Raw genomic sequence first — 21,764 nt, 5'->3', positions numbered from 1 at the left:
GGTGGGTGTGGCAGCAATTCATACCTTAGTTCATGTAATTTTGCCATGGCAACAGCATGTGTGCAGGTGCACATTGTCCTGGTGGAAGATGACTTTCTTCTAAGGTAAACCTGGCCTTTTTTGACGTACCTTTGATGTAACTTGTCCAGGAGGTTGGCATAGTATACTCCAGTGGGAAGATAATCTAAAACAGAATCCCCTTTGCATCCCAGAACACTGATGCCATGACCTTTCTCACCAAAGGAATTGTCTTTGATTTCTCTGGTGCCGGATATTCAGCATATTTCCACTGCTTTGACTGTTGTTTTGTCTCTGGGGTATAGTAGTGCACCCAAGTTTCATCTGCAGTCACAAACCGGTGCAAAAAATCTTGTTTGTCTCTCCTAAATTGGGTCAAACATTGTTCCAATATGTCCATTCTCATGTGTTTTTGGTCCAGAGTCAAGAGTCACAGCACCCATCTTGCAGATAATTTTTTTCATTTCTAATTCTTCAGTTAAAATGTGGCATACCCTTTCAGATGACATCTAGCAAGCACGAGCAATTTCACGCACTTTCAGTCGGCAATCTTCCTGACCATTTTGTGCACCTTTGCAATGATTTCTGGAGTAGTCACACATCTTGGTCGACCACTGCACGGGTCACCATCTAAGCTCTGCTGACGAAATTTAAATTCATTTGTCCACTTGGCAACAGTTGAATATGAAGAAGCAGAGTGTTCTGGAAATCGGCATAAATGTCCTTTACATTCATACCTTTCTTTATGAAGTGCTTAATCACTACTCGAATCTCGATTATTTTGTTTTTAATTTTATTTCTTTCTTTATTTATTTTTTTCCCCCCCATCTTCGCAAATCATTACATGGGAACAACAACAGAGCCATGTCACTGCCACAGCTCTCTTCCAAGAGAACTGATGTGGCACATGTTTACAGGCAACAGTCCAATGAGTATCACGTGAATAACTCATTGCACTAGCGCTGACCTCTCGTGGTGATTCCGAGAACTTTTCAAACCACCCTCGTACATCATGGCCTCCAACTGACTCCAAGCAATCTCTCTCCTGATAATTTCCATGGTAACAAAACAGGAATACAGATTAATGTCAGCAGGGAAGAATAACTCATTGCACTAGCGCTGACCTCTCGTGGTGATTCCGAGAACTTTTCAAACCACCCTCGTACATCATGGCCTCCAACTGACTCCAAGCAATCTCTCTCCTGATAATTTCCATGGTAACAAAACAGGAATACAGATTAATGTCAGCAGGGAAAAAGACACACACCAACACTAGACTCAAACTTTCACAGAAATAAATGAAATTTATTGGCACGAGTAGCTAAGCCCATCACTTTATCCAACATCACCTCCAGCCAGCTAATTTCTCTACACTTTGCTCTGAGATCTCTTTCTATCAAACCAGCCCATGCCCACCAATTCACAACACTCGATGGGACAATCTGCCAAGTGCCCAAGCAGAATTCCAGAGCCACACATGGGAACATACTCTTGAATACTCTGTAGGATTTCTGTACCAAAACAGCAGCCTCGTGAACCGTGAAGGGTCCCGAAATCTACATCTATACCTACATACCCTACAAGCCACCATGTGATGCATGGTGGTTGGTACCACATACTAGTACTAGTAATTTTATTTTCTGTTTCACTTGCAAACAGAGCGAGGGAAAAATGACTGTCTACAAGCCTACATACAATCACTTAATTCTCTCATCTTATCTTTGAGGTCTACAGTTGGCCTCAATTGTCAGTGCTTTAAATTTTTTAATAGTGCTTTGGGAAAAGAATGTCGTCTTTCCTCCAAGGATTCCCATTGGAGTTCACGAAGCATCTCTGTAATTCTTGCCGCTGATAAAACCTACCACTGACAAATGTAGCAGCATGCGTCTCAATTGCTTCAATATCTTCTGTCAATCGTACCAGATGAGGTTCTCAAACTCTTGAGTAATATTGAAGAATGGATCGCACTAGTGTTCTATATGCTGTCTCCTTTATAAATAAGCTACACTTTCATGAAATTCTTCAATAAAATGAAGTTGAACATTCACCTTTCCTGTTAATAAACTGGCATGTTCTTTCCATTTCGTGTTAGAAAGTAACATTACCCCTAGGTATTTATTTGATGTGGCTGTATCAAGCAGCAAACTACTGTTGCTGCATTTAAACGTTGCAGTGTTTGTTTTTCCTACTGATGCGCATGAACTTACACTTTTCTACATTTACAGCAAGCTGCCATTCATCAAACCAACTAGAAATTCTGCCTAAAGCATGCTATATCCTTATACAGTTGCTCAATGATGGCACTTTACTGCACACCATGGCATCATCAGCAAAGAGCTGTAAATTGCTGCTTGGCCTATCCATTAGGTCATTTATGCATATAAAATGTCTCCAGACATCTGAAATTATAAATGCCTGAAAACATAAACTCCAACCCAGTGGGTCCACAGTCCTCTATTTCAGTCCCATGAGGACTGCCGGCCAACTCCCTCATTTTGTGGGCTCAAAACTGCTCCACAAAATTGTTTAACTCTTAGGCCTTTCAGTCAATCGTAAACAGAAGCATAACCTAGGCATTTCATTATTGGTCGTACACTGCTCCTACTTACAGCACTTCTGTAGGGTGCTGCTTCCTGTCATTTTCCCTGGAATGCACGAAGGGAAAAAACAATCATCGTGGGAAAATCACTCACTTTGAAATCGGGCTAGGTGGCTCCGACCACAACCCATTCAGAAGGACTAAAGTAAGACCAGATGATCATCTTCAGGCAGGACGAACACTCGCTTTCTCCTTCAGCTGGAAACTGGTTGCGGTGACCACAGTATGAAACAGGACTAACATGCAGGCATATGCAGCAAATGATTTGTTACAACAGTACAAGAATAAGCTGCCCTCTCTTTCACTGACTGCTCTAAAGGACAACTGTAGTACTCCCATGGTCTCATCATATTCTGAATGGTACTGTATTTACTCATAATCACCCATTGCATCAAGCAATTTTGATCATAAAACTGCTATAAAATGACTGAATTATTCACTGCTAGTCATTAAAATTGCAAACTTGTGAGGACAGCTGACAACAAAAGGCAAATTGGCAGGATGTGCACTACATTCTTGGATGTGCAAAAGAGATGCATTTCTGCATAACCACTCCAAATACACTACTGGCCATTAAAATTGCTACACCAAGAAGAAATGCAGATGATAAACGGGTATTCATTAGACATATATATTATACTAGAACTGCCATGTGATTACATTTTCACACAATTTGGGTGCATAGATCCTGAGAAATCAGTACCCAGAACAACCACCTCTGGCAGTAATAACGACCTTGATACGCCTGGGCATTGAGTCAAACAAAGCTTGTATGGCGTGTACAGCTACAGCTGCCAATTCAGCTTCAACACGATACCACAGTTCATCATGAGTAGTGACTGGCATATTGTGAGGAGGCAGTTGCTCAGCCACCATTGATGAGACGTTTTCAATTGGTGAGAGATATCTAGAATGTGCTGGCCAGGGCAGCAGTCAAACATTTTCTGTATCCAGAAGGGCCCGTACAGGACCTCCAACATGTGGTCGTGCATTATCCTGCTGAAATGCAGGGTTTTGCAGGGATCGAATGAAGGGTAGAGCCACGGGTCGTAACACATCTGAAATGTAACGTCCACTGTTCCAAGTGCCGACAGTGCGAACAAGAGGTGACTGAGACGTGTAACCCAGGGCACCCCATACCATTACGCCGGGTGATACGCCAGTATGGCGATAACGAATACACACTTCCAATGTGTGTTCACCGCGATGTTGCCAAACACGGATGTGACCATCACGATGCTGTAAACAGAACCTGGATTCATCTGAAAAAATGACGTTTTGCCATTCGCGCACCCAGGTTCGTCGTCGAGTACACCATTGCAGGCACTCCTGTCTGTGATGCAGCGTCAAGGGCAACCCAGAGCCACGGTCTTGGAGCTGATAGTCCATGCCGCTGCAAATGTCATCAAACTGTTTGTGCAGATGGTTATTGTATCGCAAACGTCCCCATCTGTTGGCTCAGGGATCAAGACGTGGCTGCACGATCCGTTACAGCCGTGCTGATAAGATGCTCGTCATCTCGACTGCTAGTGATACGAGGCTATAGGGATCCAGCACGGCATTCCGTATTACCCTCCTGAACCCACCGATTTCATATTCTGCTAACAGTCATGGGGTCTCGACCAACACAAGCAGCGATGTCATGATACGATAAACCGCAATCGCGATAGGCCACAATCCGACCTTTATCAAAGTCGGAAACGTGATGCTACGAATTTCTCCTCCTTACACAAGGCATCACAACAATGTTTCACTAGGCAACACCGGTCAACTGCTGTGTATGAGAAATCGATTGGAAACTTGCCTAATGTCAGCATGTTGTAGGTGTCGCCACCGGCGCCAACCTTTTGTGAATGCAATGAAAAGCTAATCATTTGCATATCACAGCATCTTCTTCCTGTCAGTTAAATTTCGCATCTGCTGCACATCATCTTTATGGTGTAGCAATTTTAGTGGCCAGTAGTGTAGATAGGAGCAGTGCTTGATTTGTGATAGTACGCACCAAGATGAGAAAAAATCAGAACTGCAAATTTTGAGATTTGGTATGATATAACTTTATTTTTTACTAGTACAAATGTTATATTTGCACTTTTAAAATGCACAGAAAAGTTAAAATAATGAATTTCAGCCCCCCCCCCCCTTCCCCTCTGCACTACAGGAGGTCACACGACTGGATATTTATCAAGCACTGGGTAGGAGAAACACATTGTGTTTACAAGGAAAGATTACACTGAAGTGATAAGTTATACGTTAGTAATATGCACATATACAGGTGGCAGTAGTGTTGTGGACACAAGGTATTAATGGCCAGTGCATGGCAGAGCTGTCATTTGTACTCGTGTGATTCATGTGAAAAGGTTTTCGATGGGGTTAAGGCCACACAATGGGAATTAACAGACTTTGATTGTGGTGTGTTAGTTGGAGCTAGATGCTTGGGACATTCCATTTTGGAAATCATTAGCGAATTCAATATTTCGAGATCCACAGTGCCAACAGTGTGCCAAGAATACAACATTTCAGGCATTTCCTTTCACCATGGGAAATGCAGCGACCAGTGGCCTTCATTTAATGACAGAGCAGCTGTGTTTTAGAGTTGCCGGTGCTAACAGACGAGCAGGACTGCATTAAATAACCACAGAAATCAGTTTGGGACAAATGACGAATATATTTGTTAGGACAGTGTGGCAAAATTTGCCGTTAACAGGCTAGGGCAGCAGATGAGTGACGTTGGCTGCAGCATAATGTTGGCTGCAGCGCCTCTTATGGGCTCGTGACCATATTGGTTGGACCCCAGATGACTGGAAAACCATGGCCTGGTTAGATGGATCACAGTAATAGCTGATGGTATGGTTGGAGTGTTGTGCAGCCCCCATGAAGCGACGAGTCCGAGATGTCAAGTCACTGTGAAAGCTGCTGGTGGTGCCGTAATAGTGTAGGCTGTGTTTACACGGAATGGACTTGGTACTCCAAACTGATCATTGACTGGAAATGGTTATTTCTGGATACTTGGAGACTATATGCATGCGTGGATTTCATGGTGCCAAACAACAATGAAATTTTTATGAATGACAATGTGCCCTGATACTGGGCCACAGTTGCTCGTAGTTGATTTAGAGAGCATTCTGGACAGAACGAATTATTTGGCCACCCACTGAACATTTATGGGATGTAATAGAGAGATCAGTTTGAGCACAAAATCCTGCACCAACAACACTTTTGCAGTTACGGACAGCTATAGACAGTGGGGACTTCCAACGAGTTGTTGAGTCTGTGTGATGCTGAATTGCTTTACTGTGCTGGGCAAAAGGATGTATTCCATGACTTTGGTCAATCCAGTGTATGCAGTAAGTTTCACATTCATAAATTGTGTATGAATTTATACGAGGTCTGTTCAAAAAACTCCAGAACTTTTTCCACAAAATTTTTCTGTGCGTACTTTTACTTATAACAGTATTATGGAAAGGAAAGTTGCCACTTACCATGTAGTGGAGATGCTGAGTGACAGATAGGCAACAAAAAGACTGTCACAATTAAAGCTTTTGGCCCTTAAGGCCTTTGTCAAAAAACACACACACACACACACACACACACACACACACACACACACACACACACACACGCGTGCACACATGCTAACGGAACTTACACAAACAACTGCAGTCTTGGGCAACTATAGCCACTGTGAGTGTTAAGTTGTGTGTGTGTGTGTGTGTGTGTGTGTGTGTGTGTGTGTGTGTGTGGGTGGGTGGGTGTGTATTTCTGACAAAGGTCTCACGAGCGAAAAGCTTTATTTGTGACAGTCTTTTTGTTGTGCCAACCAGTGACTCAGCATGTCCGCTATAAGTTAAACGGCAACTTTCCTTTTCATAATGTTGTTACATTCCATCATGGATTTTCAGTTGTTTGATTTTTTTATCTTTTACTTATTATACATGGTCTCCTCTGAAATCCTCCACAGTTGACACACTACTCCCAATGCCATTTCCACTTTGGAAGCGGTCTTGGTATGTCTCTTGCTGGATCGTATGAAGTGCCACCTGCGAATCTTCTTTTATCTCATCTGTCATTGCCCTTTCAATGGTGTTCTCTACATTGTCCTTTCAACAGGGTTTTCAACTTTGGAATTATAAGAAAGTCCGCAGGGGCCAAGTCTGGAGACTACAGAGGATGACTGCAGAGGGGAATGGTGAGGTGACTGTCTTTCTGGTCTCGAGTCATGATCTGTGGCGACTATACGCTGCATTCCGAGATGCTGTGTCTGGATTTCATGACATGACCCAACTGAAATGTTACATTCTTCTGCAATCTCTTAGACAGTCTGTCTTTGATTGGCAATCACAATTTTGATGATGTTCCTGAGATGAATGTCACCAGTGGATATTGAAGAGAATCCTGAACAAGAGTTGTCTTCTATATGTGCATATCAATAGCCCCGGAGGGCTGCCCTCCGTGAGCCATGGCACCTTCCAAAAATCGGCTCTTGCCCACGCTGCTCCATGCATAACTTCTGTTTGGCCATTTTTTAACAGTGTGAACTATTTGTAACATCGAGTATGGCTTAATCACTCATCACCATAGGGCTCCTGCATCATTTGGTGTGTCTCTGTAAATATTTTCTTGAGTTTTACACAAAATGTAATGCAGACACATTGCTTCTTTAACTCTGCCATCTCGAAATCTGCAAACTATACGACACTACGTCCTCCTCGACACAGCACTGAACCATAACTAATAGATATACAATAATGAAACTTCCGGCAGTTGCACATTAAACACAGACAGGTGCAGCAATGCCAAATGCATTTCACTCCAACACACCATTGGCGTGAAATTATGGCCGGCAGGTGTGGCCGAGCGGTTCTAGCCACTACAGTCCGGAGCCACGCGACCACTACGGCCACAGGTTCGAATCCTGCCTCGGGCATGGATGTGTGTGATGTCCTTAGGTTAGTTAGGTCTAAGTAGTTCTAAGTTCTAGGGGACTGATGACCTCAGGTGTTAAGTCCCATAGAGCTCAGAGCCATTTGAACATGAAATTATGAATGTTTTGGAACTTTTTGAACATACCTCGTACGTCTGTGACAACAACGGGGAATCACTGATTGATGTGCCAGTGGTAGTGAAGAACAACAGTTTACTTAGTCAGTCAACACGAAGCCTTAGTACTAGGAAAATAAAATCACTTCTAGACAACTAGAATTAAAATTCCATTGTATCCACCAGTTAGAAGATGCTCGGTTTAACGACCAAAGAGGGATTGTCTCTTAGAGGTTGTAACTGCCCAGTCCAATGAGGCACAGGTCTGTGGTGTGCAACAGCAGTGCCCGACGACATTCGAGGACGTGAGGCAGGCAGTGTCCAGCAAGGTCGCGGTAGGCGGATTAGCAGAAGCTGCGTGGTGACGGCATAGTGGTTTGTGAAGTGTGAGGCACTGCAAATGGCGGTCCTGCCTCCTTGGCTGCTCATGGAAAAGGCCAGTTTCAAAGCTCGCAGACTGACTCGTGTTACAATAGATGCTACTTCTTTGTATGCGAGGCATAAGACGATCTTCTCAGAAACAAAACACTGAAATGAGCAACCTGCTCTGTAATCTTTCTTTACATGCAGAATGACGGAGTCCAGTAAATGAGTACCTCATTTCAAAATTAAGTATCTCATAGACTTAGATTGGTAGACAACTGCCACAAATGGTATGTTTACTGTGAAAGCAATAAAAATTTTATAAAGAATTTGTACAGAAGTTGAGAAATAGTTTGGAAACCCCCTAACAGACGGCACTATGATTGCAATACATAGTGCCTGTAAATAGTGTGCCGCGGATCAGAGCAATCAGTTCCGTCATTGAAATCTGAAAGGAGGTTAGCGAACCAAAAGGAGGAGTTGAGATCCTGTATTCCATTGATCAACATGGTGCTTCTGGAAGACTATAGGTTAGAACACAGTCCTAGACTAACAAGGTGCAGTTCAAAAGAACCCGACGCAAAAATTATTCGCAAGCTCTTCGCCAAATTCCAGTGGACGAGCAGTGCTGCTGATGATACATCTACATCTACATCTATACTCCGCAAGCCACCTGACGGTGTGTGGCGGAGGGTACTTTGAGTACCACTATCGGTTCTCCCTTCTATTCCAGTCTCGTATTGTTTGTGGAAAGAAAGATTCCCGGTATGCCTCTGTGTACGCTCTAATCTCTCTGATTTTATCCTCTTGCTCTCTTCGCGAGATATTCGTAGGAGGCAGCAATATACTGCTCGACTCCTCGGTGAAGGTATGTTCTCGAAACTTCAACAAAAGCCCGTACCTAGCTACTGAGCATTTCTCCTTCAGAGTCTTCCACTGGAGTTTATCTGTCATCTCCGTAACGCTTTCGCGATTACTAAATGATCCTGTAACGAAGCGCGCTGCTCTCCATTGGATCTTCTCTCTGTCTCTCTCTTCTATCAACCCTATCTGGTATGGATCCCACACTGGTGAGCAATATTTAAGCAGTGGGCGAAAAAGTGTACTGTAACCTACTTTCTTTGTTTTTGGATTGCATTTCCTTAGGATTCTTCCAATGAATCTCAGTCTGGCATCCACTTTACCGACGATCAACTTTATATGATCATTCCATTTTAAATCACTCCTAGTACCTACTCCCAGATAATTCACAGAATTAACTGCTTCCAGTTGCTGACCTGCTATACTGTAGATAAATGATAAAGGATCTTACTTTCTATGTATTTGCAGCACATTACACTTGTCTATATTGAGATTCAATTACCATTCCTTGCACCATGTGTCAATTCATTGCAGATCCTCTAGCATTTCAGTACAATTTTCTTTTGTTACAGCCTCTCGATATACTACAACATCATCCACAAAAAGCCTGTGAGCTTCCGATGTCATTCACAAGATCATTTATGTATATGGTGAATAGCAATGGTCCTACGACACTCCTCTGCGGTGCACCTGAAATCACTCTTACTTCGGAAGACTTCTCTCCATTGAGAATGACATGCTGCGTTCTGTTATCTAGGAACTCTTCAATCCAATCGCACAATTGGTCTGATAGTCCATATGATGTTACTTTGTTCATTAAATGACTGTGGGGAACTGTACCGAACGCCTCGTGGAAGTCAAGAAACACGGCATCTACCTGTGAACCTGTGTCTGTGGCCCTCCGAGTCTCGTGGACGAATAGCGCGAGCTGGGTTTCACACGACCGTCTTTTTCTAAACCCATGCTGATTGCTACAGAGTAGATTTCTAGTCTCCAGAAAAGTTATTATACTCGAACGTAATACGTGTTCCAAAATTCTACAACTGAGTGACGTTAGAGATATAGGTCTATAGTTCTGCACGTATGTTCAACATCTTTTCTTGAAAATGGGGATGACCTGTGCCCTTTTCCAATCTGTTGGAACGCTACACTCTTTTAGAGACCTACGGTACACTGTTGCAAGAAGGGGGGCCAAGTTCCTTCGCTTACTCAGGGAATGTTGATGTGAGGCAAACTAAAAATTACGTTTGAAAACGGTACTAAGGTTTCTGGAGTTATTTGGTGAAATCTGAGGAAATCCATCAGATGAATTGCAACAGACTCTAGTTTGAAGTGTTTCAGAATGCAGAAAATACTCAGACAGAACTTACATGTGTTTCCATTCAGAATGCAAAGCCACCATTCCATACCTGTACGAGCTGTGGGACAGAGGTCTGACTTAGCGAAACAGAATCTCACACTGATGGATAATGGAGGATTTGATGCTGGCTGCATCTGGTTTGCAGATGAAGCACATTTCCACTTGAACTGAGTGGTGAATAAACAGAACTGGCAATTTTGAGGTTTTGAAAATCCCGTGTGTGTGAAAAATTTGTGCTGCAGAAGCATTACTTAACCTTTTTTCGTGTGAGAAAGAATCACTAGTGACCATTACATTGCAATTTTGGCTACATTGGAGGATTACCCAGGCACAGAGTTCTTCATGCACTATGGGAGCAGACAAGTGTTTCGCTTTCTTGATGAACACTTCAGGAAGAGTGTTGTTACATTGGTCTCTTGGAAATTTATTGGTGCACTGATGAATTGGCATCCTCATTTGCCTGATCGTACTCATTTTGTGGGGCACATGGGATGGCTCCGTCTACCAGAATCGTCCCGTCACAATGGTTGAGCTTCAGTCAGGCTTTGTGGTTTCTGAATCTACACTACTGGCCTTTAAAATTGCTACACCATAAAGATGACTTGCTACAGACATGAAATGTAATCAACAGGAAGAATATGCTGTGATATGCAAATGATTAGCTTTTCAGAGCATTCACATAAGGTTGGTGCTGGTGGCGACACCTACAACGTGCTGACATGAGGAAAGTTTCCAACCGATTTCTCATAAACAAACAGCAGTTGACCAGCACTACCTGGTAAAACATTTTGATGCCTCGTGTATGGAGAAGAAATGCGTACCATCACGTTTCTGACTTTGATAAAGGTCAGGATTGCGGATTATCGTATCGTGACATTGCTGCCCCTGTTGGTTGAGATCCAATGACTGTTGGCAGAATATGGAATCGCTGGGTTAAGGAGGGTGGTACGGAACACCCTGCTGGATCCCAATGACCTCATATCACTAGCAGTCGAGATTACAGGCATCTTATCCGCACGGATGTAACGGATCATGCAGCCACGTCTCGATTCCTGAGTCAACAGATGGGGACGTTTGCAAGACAACTATCATCTGGACAAACAGTTTGACGACGTTTGCAGCAGCATGGACTATCAGCTCAGAGACCATGACTGCGGTTACCCTCGATGCTGCATCACAGACAGGAGTGCCTGCAATGGTGTACTCGGCGACAAACCTGGGTGCACGAATGGCAAAATGTCATTTTCTCGGACGAATCCAGATTCTGTTTACAGCATCGTGATGGTAGCATCCGTGTTTGGCGACATCGTGGGGAACATACATTGGAAGTGTGTATTCGTCATCATCGTACTGGCGTATCATGCGGCGTGATGGTATGGGGTGCCTTTGGTTACACATCTTGGTCACCTCTTGTCCGCATTGACGGCACTTGGAACAGTGGAACTTACATTTCAGATGTGTTATAACCCGTGGCTCTACCCTTCATTCGATCCCTGCGAAACCCTACATTTCAGCAGGATAATGCACGACTGCATGTTGCAGGTCCTGTACGGGCCTTTCTGGATACAGAAAATGTTCAACTGCTGCCCTGACCAGCACATTCTCCAGATCTCTCACCAATTGAAAATGGCTAGTGGATGGTGGCCGAGCAACTGGCTCGTCACAATATGCCAGGCACTACTCTTGATGAACTGTGGTATCGTGTTGAAGCTGCATGGGCAGCTGTACCTGTACACACTGTCCGAGATCTGTTTGACTCAATGCCCAAGCGTATCAAGGCCGTTATTATGGCCAGAGGTGGTTGTTCTGGGTACTGATTTCTCAGGATCTATGCACCCAAATTGCATGTTAGCATCTGCATTTCTTCTTGATGTAGCAATTTTAACGGCCAGTAGTGTATTTGCATTGAGACATGCATCACCATCTGTTAGCATCTATTTCGAAACTTCTGTGTAAAATTTATATAGCTTTTGCAATAAATGTATGTTAGTTGCAGTTGTATGTCAGTCTTAGTTTTCAAGATATTCAATTTTTAAATCTTGGTTTTCTTCATTGGATATCCTGTGGATGCCATTATTCTTACATAACGTATGCAGTTGTGCTGGAATGCAAATAATAGCATGTACTACATGGACTTCAAGCCAATTTGACATTCACTTGTAATGGCAAGCACTTCAGATATAATTCAGTCTGTCTCCAGTCATGCACCATGGTGCAGATTAACCAAAGTAATCATATTATATACTTTACATTACAAGAAGGGGAGTATGTTGAATTGAAAGACTTATTTGAGGAAGCTGGCCAAATGCTTTTTTTTAAGTGAGAGAATAATGTCACTTTTTTAAACTGTAGAACAAAACACTGATTTTTTAGCTCACGTGGTATTGCAATGTGCTGTCTTCAAACATGTATTCATACACATAATTTGAGGCTTGTTAAATAATCTGTACATTTTTTTGTATCAATCTTTTACAACAACAGAGCAGACAACTCTAACCTGAACAACAATAAAAAGAACTGATTGCACTCACTTGTCATTGCACTGGCCTGTATATAAAAATGTAACAGCCCATTCAGAAGTTCATTACTGCTATTAATAGTATTGTAAAATTATAGTGGGAAAATTATATATTAATGTAAACTTTAAGTGTAACAATAATGAGAAAAATTAACTGAGTCTTTCATTGGTGCTTGGAGAACATGATGATGATGCTTGAAAAGAAAACACTTCCTAATGTTCTGAAAAATTATGTTTATTTGGCTGCGAACCAGCTTTCGGCTTCTCAAGCCATCTTCAGGTGACAGCTGAATGTCGCAAATGCAGACAAACATGATGTGCGACTTAGGCAGATTTTATTTTTTAGAAGATACAAAAATGACAAAGTGTTTACATAGGAGAACATTACACTGTTTTTGCTCACTTAAAAATAATTACCTTAATTAAAAAAGGGATATGAACAAAGTTTTCGTGTGAAGTCACATTTAACAAAACATGAGAAATAGCTGAATTTACAGTATGACTCTTTAAAACCATTGGCATGGAGTAGTGTATATAAAATCTCTTGCAAGCAGTGTATAAAAGTGTCTATTGGTCAGTCAGGGGCAGCTGTGGCAATTAGGTTATGTGAACATGAGAGAAGCTGGAAACTGGGAACAAATGATTCAACCTTTGTGATCATATTTTAGCTGTAAACCGTGCATATGAGGCAGAATGTGAAGTTTTAAGTTCCTTTTTTTAAAAAAAAGCATAAAAATGGCTTTACTAGAAATATTGAAAATCAGCAAACACATAACACATAACACAGAATACCAACCTAGTATTAAAGGTTCACACTCAGTTCCTGTTTTCCCCTTTGTTAAATTAAGTTTTCATTACAAATACTAAAGTCAAACTGTATATTCAACTTGTTTCTCATCTGTTGTTAAATGTAACTCCACATAAAAACTTTACTTTCTACCCATTCCTCCTTTTTAGGTAATGTAATTATTTCTGTGTGACAAAAAGTAATGTTCTCCTATGTAAACACACTGTCATTTTTGTATCTTCTTATATGGACACCAGCCTGCTGACCGAGGGCTTTGTTCGAGGAAGAGTTTCCTGTCACGTACCCAAGCCCTGGAAGGGTCGGCTGCAGAGAATCGTTTGAAAAGGTGGGAAATCGACCTGAGAAACCCCCATAAAGATGTAAAAGAAGAACTGGCGCCTGGTGGAGACCTACCATACACAGTCTGGAAAACCCTAAACTGTATGAGGGTAGAAGTGCCAAAGTGTAAGACAAACCTGCAGCAATGGGGTTTCCTAAAAGAGAATGAGAACACACTCTGTCTGTGTGGTTCTGTCCAGGATCCTCAACACCTGCTTATCTGTCCATATTTAGACCAGCCCTGCACAATGAATGACTTGTGGGAGGCAAATGACAAGGCCATATTGCCTGCTGATTTTTGGAAGTCTGAAGTCTAGTTCTGGACACGGGAAGTAAGTAAGTAAGTAAGTACAGATAATATCATGTTTATCTGTGTTTGTGACCTTCAATTGTCATCTGAAGATGGCCTAAGAAGCAGGAAGCTGGTTTGTGATCAAATGAATATAATTTTGCAGAACATTACAAAGTGCTATCCTTTGAATAAGGAGGAAAATGTTTTACACCATTTGTTTTCTAATACAATTTCTTTCACAAAAGTTCTTAAGGTATGAATGTTAAACAGTGGTTTTGAAATGTGCAAGTATTGACCTATGAGCAATTTTAAAAACTGGTCTCAATTTCTTTCTAGAAATTTTATTTGACTGTTTTCCATTTTGATGCAAAAGCTGGATTACATAACTGAATTGTCATCTTTCTAGACTGCAAATTTTTGTTGCAATGGAGTGTGTATACACAAAATTTCAGATTATCAAGTTTTGTAATCCTGGAAATGAAATAGTGTATCCAACTTTGATACACAGAGCACATTCAGTTTCCCCAAACATGGTACCAATTAAATAGCACCCGTCACCAGATCTAAAGAAAGAGGCAGAAAAATTGCCTTTCAGTTAATGTCAAAACGTCCTAAAATATTTAAACAACATACATTTTTGTGGAAGTATTAAAACGCTAATAGCAACATATGCTTAAGTTGTAATAGCTATCAAACTATGGCGTTAATCACAGCTAGTGTTATAACCAAATAACATGTAAAATATGTTAAAGATTATTAAGCATGGACCTATGCATATTGGCAAGTTACACTTAGTGATGAAGTTGCTGTGGTCCGTACTGTACTTTGGTAACAATTAAAGTGTAAGCATCATTAGAGATGGTCGCTAGTCAATCGAAACCTGTTATCATGTAGTTGTTATGACAATATATTGTGATTGAACAATTAAAATTTCTAGTAAGTAATGCAGATCACTATCTGTCTCTTACCTGATAATATCATGTCCTACAAATTTCAGTTAGTGTTGGATAACAGGTGATAAATGTGAAAGAAATAAGCACAATCAGAAATATATTATAGTGTAATACTTGATACACTGTAATGAGTGCTTACTTTCATTCTATTATGTCACATGGGATCATATTTTTGGGGTAACTCATCAAACTGAGCAAAAGTTTTTGAAGTGCAAAAACGTATTATAAGTCTTGTTTGTGGTGTAAATTCAACAAATTCAAGGAACGGGGTATTCTAACCACTGCTTGTCAGTATCTTTGTTCCTTGATGAAATTAGTTGCAAATAATATGTGCCCATTTCCAACCAATAGCTCAATACATGGTATCAACACTAGGAATAAGAACAATCTATATAAAGTCCTAAAATTACTTACCTTGTTCCAAAAATGGATCCAATACTCAGGAACACAAATTTTCAATAAACTACCAACAACCATTAAAAACTTAGCTCCATATAAGGCACAGCTTAAACGGAGTTTGAAAGACGTTTTGGTAGAGAACACCTGCTACTCTATAAATGAAAACAGGGATTGTTAGAGCACCTTAAGTAAAAATGTCTGCTAGATTTCAGTTTTGTCAGTGCTTGGCCACAACAGTCAACATTAGCTATTTTGTGTATGATAAATTTATTAATAGTGCATAACTAGATTTCATACTGACAGTGTATTAATTCTATAAATATTAGTGATTCCAGTGTATTGTAACGTATTCATGTATCTTGACACTCTCCGGAGAGGTGATCAGGGAAGTGACTGTTATATTCAGATGTCCTTTGTTTTTTGTGATATACTTTCTGACGTGTTCCACAACAAGAATTCCTTCATTTTTGGGTGCATAGAGTGTAAACTTGATCTAATCTAATCTCACATACTCCTACATGAATCTGAGCTTATTACAAGGTTATTTCGGAAAGTAAAGATACACCGTACACCAGAGGAACACAAGAGTTTTGGCGAGCAAGTTGGCAACACTGGTGTTAACCTTGAACTGTTAGCTTTCTCCTCGCGGTCGTTCGGCAGTTGAACGTTGCTTCTGGTTGTAGTAGGTCATGTTTTAAATGGCTTCAGAATCCCGCCAAATGCGAAGTGTGCTCCGTCATACATTTCCTTCATGCAAAAGGTCAGCGACCAGTGGATATTCACAAACAAATTGTTACTGTTTATTGGAACATTATGAATTGACAAAATGTAACAAAATAGTGTCATCATTTCTCCAAACGTAGGACCGATGTTCATGACAAACAAAGAACAGGTCAGCCATCTGTGATCTCTGATGCCCTTCTTCGGAGAACAGAGGAAGCAATTCGTGTGAATAGATGTCTCACATTGAAAGAATTGTATCAGATCAAACCGGACATGTCAATGACAACTCTTTATGACATTGTGACTGTCGAGTTAGGGTACAGGAAATTGTGTGTGTGCTGGGTTCCAAAACTCTTAACGAAGTAACACAAACAGAAAAGGATGAGCTTTGCACTCGAATTCCTCACACACTATGCTGAAGCAGGTGATGAGTTCCTCGAGCACATTGTGACAGGTGACGAGACGGGGATTTATCACCGTAAACCTGAATCCAACCAACAATCGATGCAATGACGCCATTCGAATTCACCAAAAGCTAAGAAATGCAAAACGTCGATTGCAGTGAAGAAAATCATGGCTTCTGTTTTTTGGGACAGACAAGGCATTCTTCTGTTGGAATTTATGCCTCCTGGAATGACAATTAATGCTGATGCATATTGCCAAACTTTGAACCTTCTTCGAAGGGCAATTCAAAACAAATGCAGGGGAACACTGACAAGTGGAGTCCACTTGCTTCGTGACAACGCTCGGCCTCACACAGTGCCCGTTACCAAAGCACCACTCAGACAATTCAAATGGGATGTATTGAACCATCGGCCATACATCCCTGACCTTGCACACACCGACTTCCACGTCTTATGTTACCTGAAGTCACATCTTGGTGGAAAATCATTCCACGATGACGAAGAGATCAAAGGCGAAGTTGAAATGTGGTTCCGACAACAGGCGGCAACCTTCTATGACTGTGGGATACAAAAGCTTGCACACCGACTTAACAAATGTTTGGATAACGGGGTGATTATGTCAAAAAATAACAAATAATCCAGTTAATAAGATGTAAATGACAATTTTAAATAAATGTTCTATTTAAGGACTGCGAGCCATTGTATCTTTACTTTTCGAAATGCCCTTGTACTCGACATTCTGCAAAAATAAGTGTACCAGTGTCGTGTCAAAGCCGGGCCGTAACGGTTCACCTTTAACGTGTGGAAGGTGTACGCCACAGCTGAGGTCACTGACTGTTGACAACGGCGTGACGGACTGGCCGTCCGCGGAACTGTCGGACGCCTTGGCGCGGCTCCTGGGTTCCGGACTGCTGGCGGAGCTGCGTTCACTGACAGTGGAAGGCGCGAGCAGTCGGGGCGTCGAGATGGACGGTCCGCTGCTGGCGGCGTGCCGCGGCTGCCCGCATCTGGAGCGCCTGCACCTGCAGTGGACGGAGAGGCTGGGCGCGCGCGGCCTCGCGGGGCTGGCCGACCTGGGCGACCTCCGCCGCCTCCGCGTCAGCTCCGTCGCGACACTGCCCGCTGTCGACTTCCTCCCGGCCGGCCTCGAGGAGCTCGAGCTGTCCCGCTGTCACGGCGTGCGATTGGACGGCCTCGCCGCGGGACCCGCCCTGCGCAGGCTGGTGCTGGACGGCTGCGCCCTGGAGGGGGAGCGCCTGGTCGGGGCGGTGGGGCGGCTCGCCTCGCTGGAGGAAGCGAACCTCGCGGGCAATCGGCGCCTGCGCGACCTCTCCTTCCTCCGTCCCTGGGTGCGCCTCCGCACTCTCGATCTCGCGGACTGTGACAGCTTCGACGGGGACACCTTCGGCACTCTCGGGTTCCTTGGGCAGCTCCGGTCTCTGAATCTTTGCAGGTACCTCTTTCCACGTATTGTTTCTGTCCCTTTTAGGAGCGTTTGTCTAAATTTTGGAAAAGTCACAAAGTGTGTGTGGACATATGTTCATATAGAGGGTTATTTGTAAGTACCCCCCAGATTTCAGATGACAGCTGTGTGCAAAGTACGAGACGTACAGAAAACAGACATATATCATTAGATACATTATGCCTCCAAGTTTTTAACTCACATTGCAGGTGTTCAAGATGGAACCATTTTGTGACCTGCAAATGTCACCTGCTGCTACCCTGGGAGTTGCAACGGCAGTAGCCCACTTTGGAAAGGCGTTCATTGAGTTGCCTGTCTGTAGGTGCAAAGTTATTTGGTGTGGCCGTGCAGAGCAGATGATTCGTATACATGTACCGACACACCTGCTCCCTAGTGGTGTGCTCTGCACAGTGTGCATTATGAATTGAAACTTGGACAGAAACTTTATCTGCCGATGTCATTTTTCTGTATGCCTTGTACTGGGTGATTGAAAAGTTGTGGACATAAAAAGAAATAAAGTAATTTGTGTATATTATTTCAGAACTTCACACAAATTTTTATTATATGTACTCGAAATTAGTTTCCCTGTTCAGTACCACATGCAGAAACCCACTTTCCTGTGTTTGAAGCCTCTTTGCAGAGCAAATTACCACTGATGTTGTCAATCTTCATTGCCATGTTGATTTTTCAATTCTGCCAATATGTGCAGTCTCTTTGTATAGACCAGGGGTTCCCAACAAAATTTTATCGAGGACCTCCTCATCGAGCACGATTGTTACCTTGTCATTTCACAGTATCAAGTACCTAAAAAAGCCAAGTTAAGAGTTTTTTATACGTTTTCTATTTTTAGTACTTAGAAAAAATATGTACATATTCATTTTTGAAAAAAATATTGAACTTAAAACTTTTTCACTTTAGCCATCATTGTTGTTGTTAAATTTTTGATTATTGCTCAAAATCTTTGTCTTCAAATCTGGGTGTTTAGTATAACGAACCCCCTTAAAAAAATAAAAATTGAGTATGAATTGAAAATGACAGGAAAAAATTAAAACTGAGTGTATTGGTCTTTCAAGTGTACTACACTTGAGATTGCATTGAGTAGACGTGTGAAAAATATGAAAACACTAATTTCATACAAGGTATTATTTATTTGAAAAAATGCAGTTACAACAGAGTACTCCATCAGTACACAGTTAGTTTTAATTTTCAGTTCTTAATGAGATGAGTTCAGTCTGACCTTTGAGTCCTTTATTTCTGTAGGCCTTTTTTCGTTTTTACGAGCCACGTTTTAATCAACGGTCCATTTTTAACTAATATGTAAACAACACGGTCTGTGAAAGCACTGGCAATAAATTCATAATGGTCAATTATCATCTGAAATGTGAGTTTCTGTGTAAAGTGACTTTCAGTTGTCAGCTGCAAAGAGGCAGCGCACGCTGTCTAACGGCATACAGCAGAACTATTTGTCTCTATTACATTCTAGTTTTGCACTAGAGTGTGCTAGTGTCAGTTGGCTCTAAGGAAAACACTAGACGCAGAAGTTAGCGTTCGCTAAAGCTCTCCTCATGCAGGAAGCGGCCATAACAAAAAATCTGTTGTCATATGAAATATATTTAATAATTTTTATTCTAATAGAATTTTTATTCTAATAGCATCTTGCAGACCCCTCCGGCAGAGCTCACAGACCCCTGGGGGTCTGTCGACCACCCCTTGGGAACCACTGATATAGACCCATCCTTTAAGGTAGCCTCCACAGGAAGAAGCTTTGAGGTGTTAAATCAAGAGAACGTGGGGTCCGTAATCCGTTGGAGATGATTCGATCACCAAAATTTTCACCTAACATATGAGTTGTTTCATTAGAAAAGTGACAGCTGGCACTGCTGTGCAGTAACTGACAATCCTGTTCATCTGCCTGAAGAAATGAAGTGAACTGTTTAATGATGTATTGATACACAACAACCATGTGTCATCAATTCATGTACACCATGAACATTCATGAAGTTTTAACTTCTTTTTGAGCATCAGTATCTGAGACTGGGCAGATACTGTCTTCATACATTTTGAATGTGAATGCATCCTCCATCTCAGCCAATTTAGCATCTTTCAGAGTGGCTGGTCGTCCAGTTCTCTTCTTGTCTGTAACTGATCTGCAGTCACAGAAATAGATGATTAATTTTGTTAATGTTGAATTGTTCGCCACAGTGGCATATGGATTTTTACCAGAAAATCTGTCAATAACACATGCATGTCAATGACTGGGCTCCCAGGGCAGTTCTCAGTTTACTGTGCAGAACTGTTTGCCATTCTGAAAGCATTACAGCATATGCGACGACATCATGGCAAGAATTTAATCATCTGCTCAGATTCCCAAAGTGCTCTACATGCTCTTGAACAGATTTACCCAGCAGATCAGATGGTGCAAGAAGTGCAGGACGCACTCCTGCTCTTGCAAAAGCAGGGTAAGAATGTAATTTTCTGCTGGGTTCCAGGGCACATAAGAATTCCTGGAAATGAACTTGCAGACGCGGCTGCCAAGGAGGCTTGCTTCATCCCACCTCCTGCTCACTGTTACGTCCCTCTGCAGGCAATAACATCATTCGTGACTCGGAAGATCATGTGTTGGTGGGAGGCTCAGTGGCTGAAAGTGAGGGATAATAAGTTGCGAGCGATGAAGGATACTGTCCGACCGTGGCTTACCTCGTTCCACCCATGACGAGCTGAGGAAGCAGATCTTACACGGCTTCGAAAAGGACATTGTCCATTGACACATGGTTTCCTGTTACATAGTGAGGAGCCACTAATGTGTCAGACATGTGGGACACAGCTGTCGATATAACTTATTTTAACTGAGTGTGTTTTATATGTGGGTTTGAGGGAAGATTTTAAGTTTCCCACCAGACCTGCCCTCTATATTAACTAATAATGAGGCGAGTGTGGCTAGAGTTTTACGTTTTTGTGTGATGCCTGGACTTCTTCCCAAAATATTGGGATTGAGATCTTAATGTGCTGTAAAGTGGTTTGGTCACCCATTATTTGTAAGTGGTCACCCAGCCACAGTTAATTATTTTTACCTGTTTTGTACTGGTATTTTATTTTTAGTTTTGTCTACCTGTTTTGATGTGCTGTGTCCAATCTTGAAATTTGAGCATTTACAATTCGTGCAAAGATCGGCTCTGAATTGATCCTTGTTTAAAAGATCTTGGTTGCACTCGTCAACATTTATTTTGGGAACGGGCGCTGATAACCTTGTTGTTGAGTGTCCTAAAACACACATCATCATCAATGATTGGGAAAATACTGTTCAACTACAAAACTTGTTGCTCTTCTGAAAATGTCATCTTTGCCGAGCAGTGAACTGTGAAATATTGTGTACTCTACATGATCTGTATCCATTACATTGGCATCTTCATTTGTTGTTGGTAATACATGTGGTACTATGTTGTGGTAGCTGATGGAACTAATGGGGTACATCTTCTCATTACAGATGTGTTCATTTTCATGTGCATGACACACAGTAGTTTTTGTGCAGTCGTCTTCACAAATCCCAGAGATGTGTTGTGGTCTTCAGTCCAGAGACTGGCTTGATGCAGCTCTCCATGCTACTCTATCCTGTGCAAGCTTCTTCATCTCCCAGTACTTACTGCAATCT

At 42.0% G+C, this 21,764-nt stretch overlaps 1 protein-coding gene across 3 annotated transcripts in view; it reads left to right on the top strand.

The window, feature by feature from the left end:
- Positions 1-21,764, top strand: part of LOC126295273 (F-box/LRR-repeat protein 14-like) — a 62,411-nt gene that overhangs the window by 24,315 nt on the left and 16,332 nt on the right. For all 3 annotated transcript variants that reach the window (XM_049987700.1, XM_049987699.1, XM_049987701.1), the window contains exon 3: positions 17,462-18,106. In XM_049987700.1, coding sequence (XP_049843657.1) covers positions 17,462-18,106 — 645 coding nt within the window. The remainder of the gene's footprint in view (positions 1-17,461; positions 18,107-21,764) is intronic.

The sequence above is a fragment of the Schistocerca gregaria genome, chromosome 11, assembly GCF_023897955.1.
Source record: "Schistocerca gregaria isolate iqSchGreg1 chromosome 11, iqSchGreg1.2, whole genome shotgun sequence".
NCBI lineage: Eukaryota > Metazoa > Arthropoda > Insecta > Orthoptera > Acrididae > Schistocerca > Schistocerca gregaria.
The sequence above is the reverse complement of the archived record's forward strand: the minus strand, read 5'-3'. Positions and strand labels throughout refer to the sequence as shown.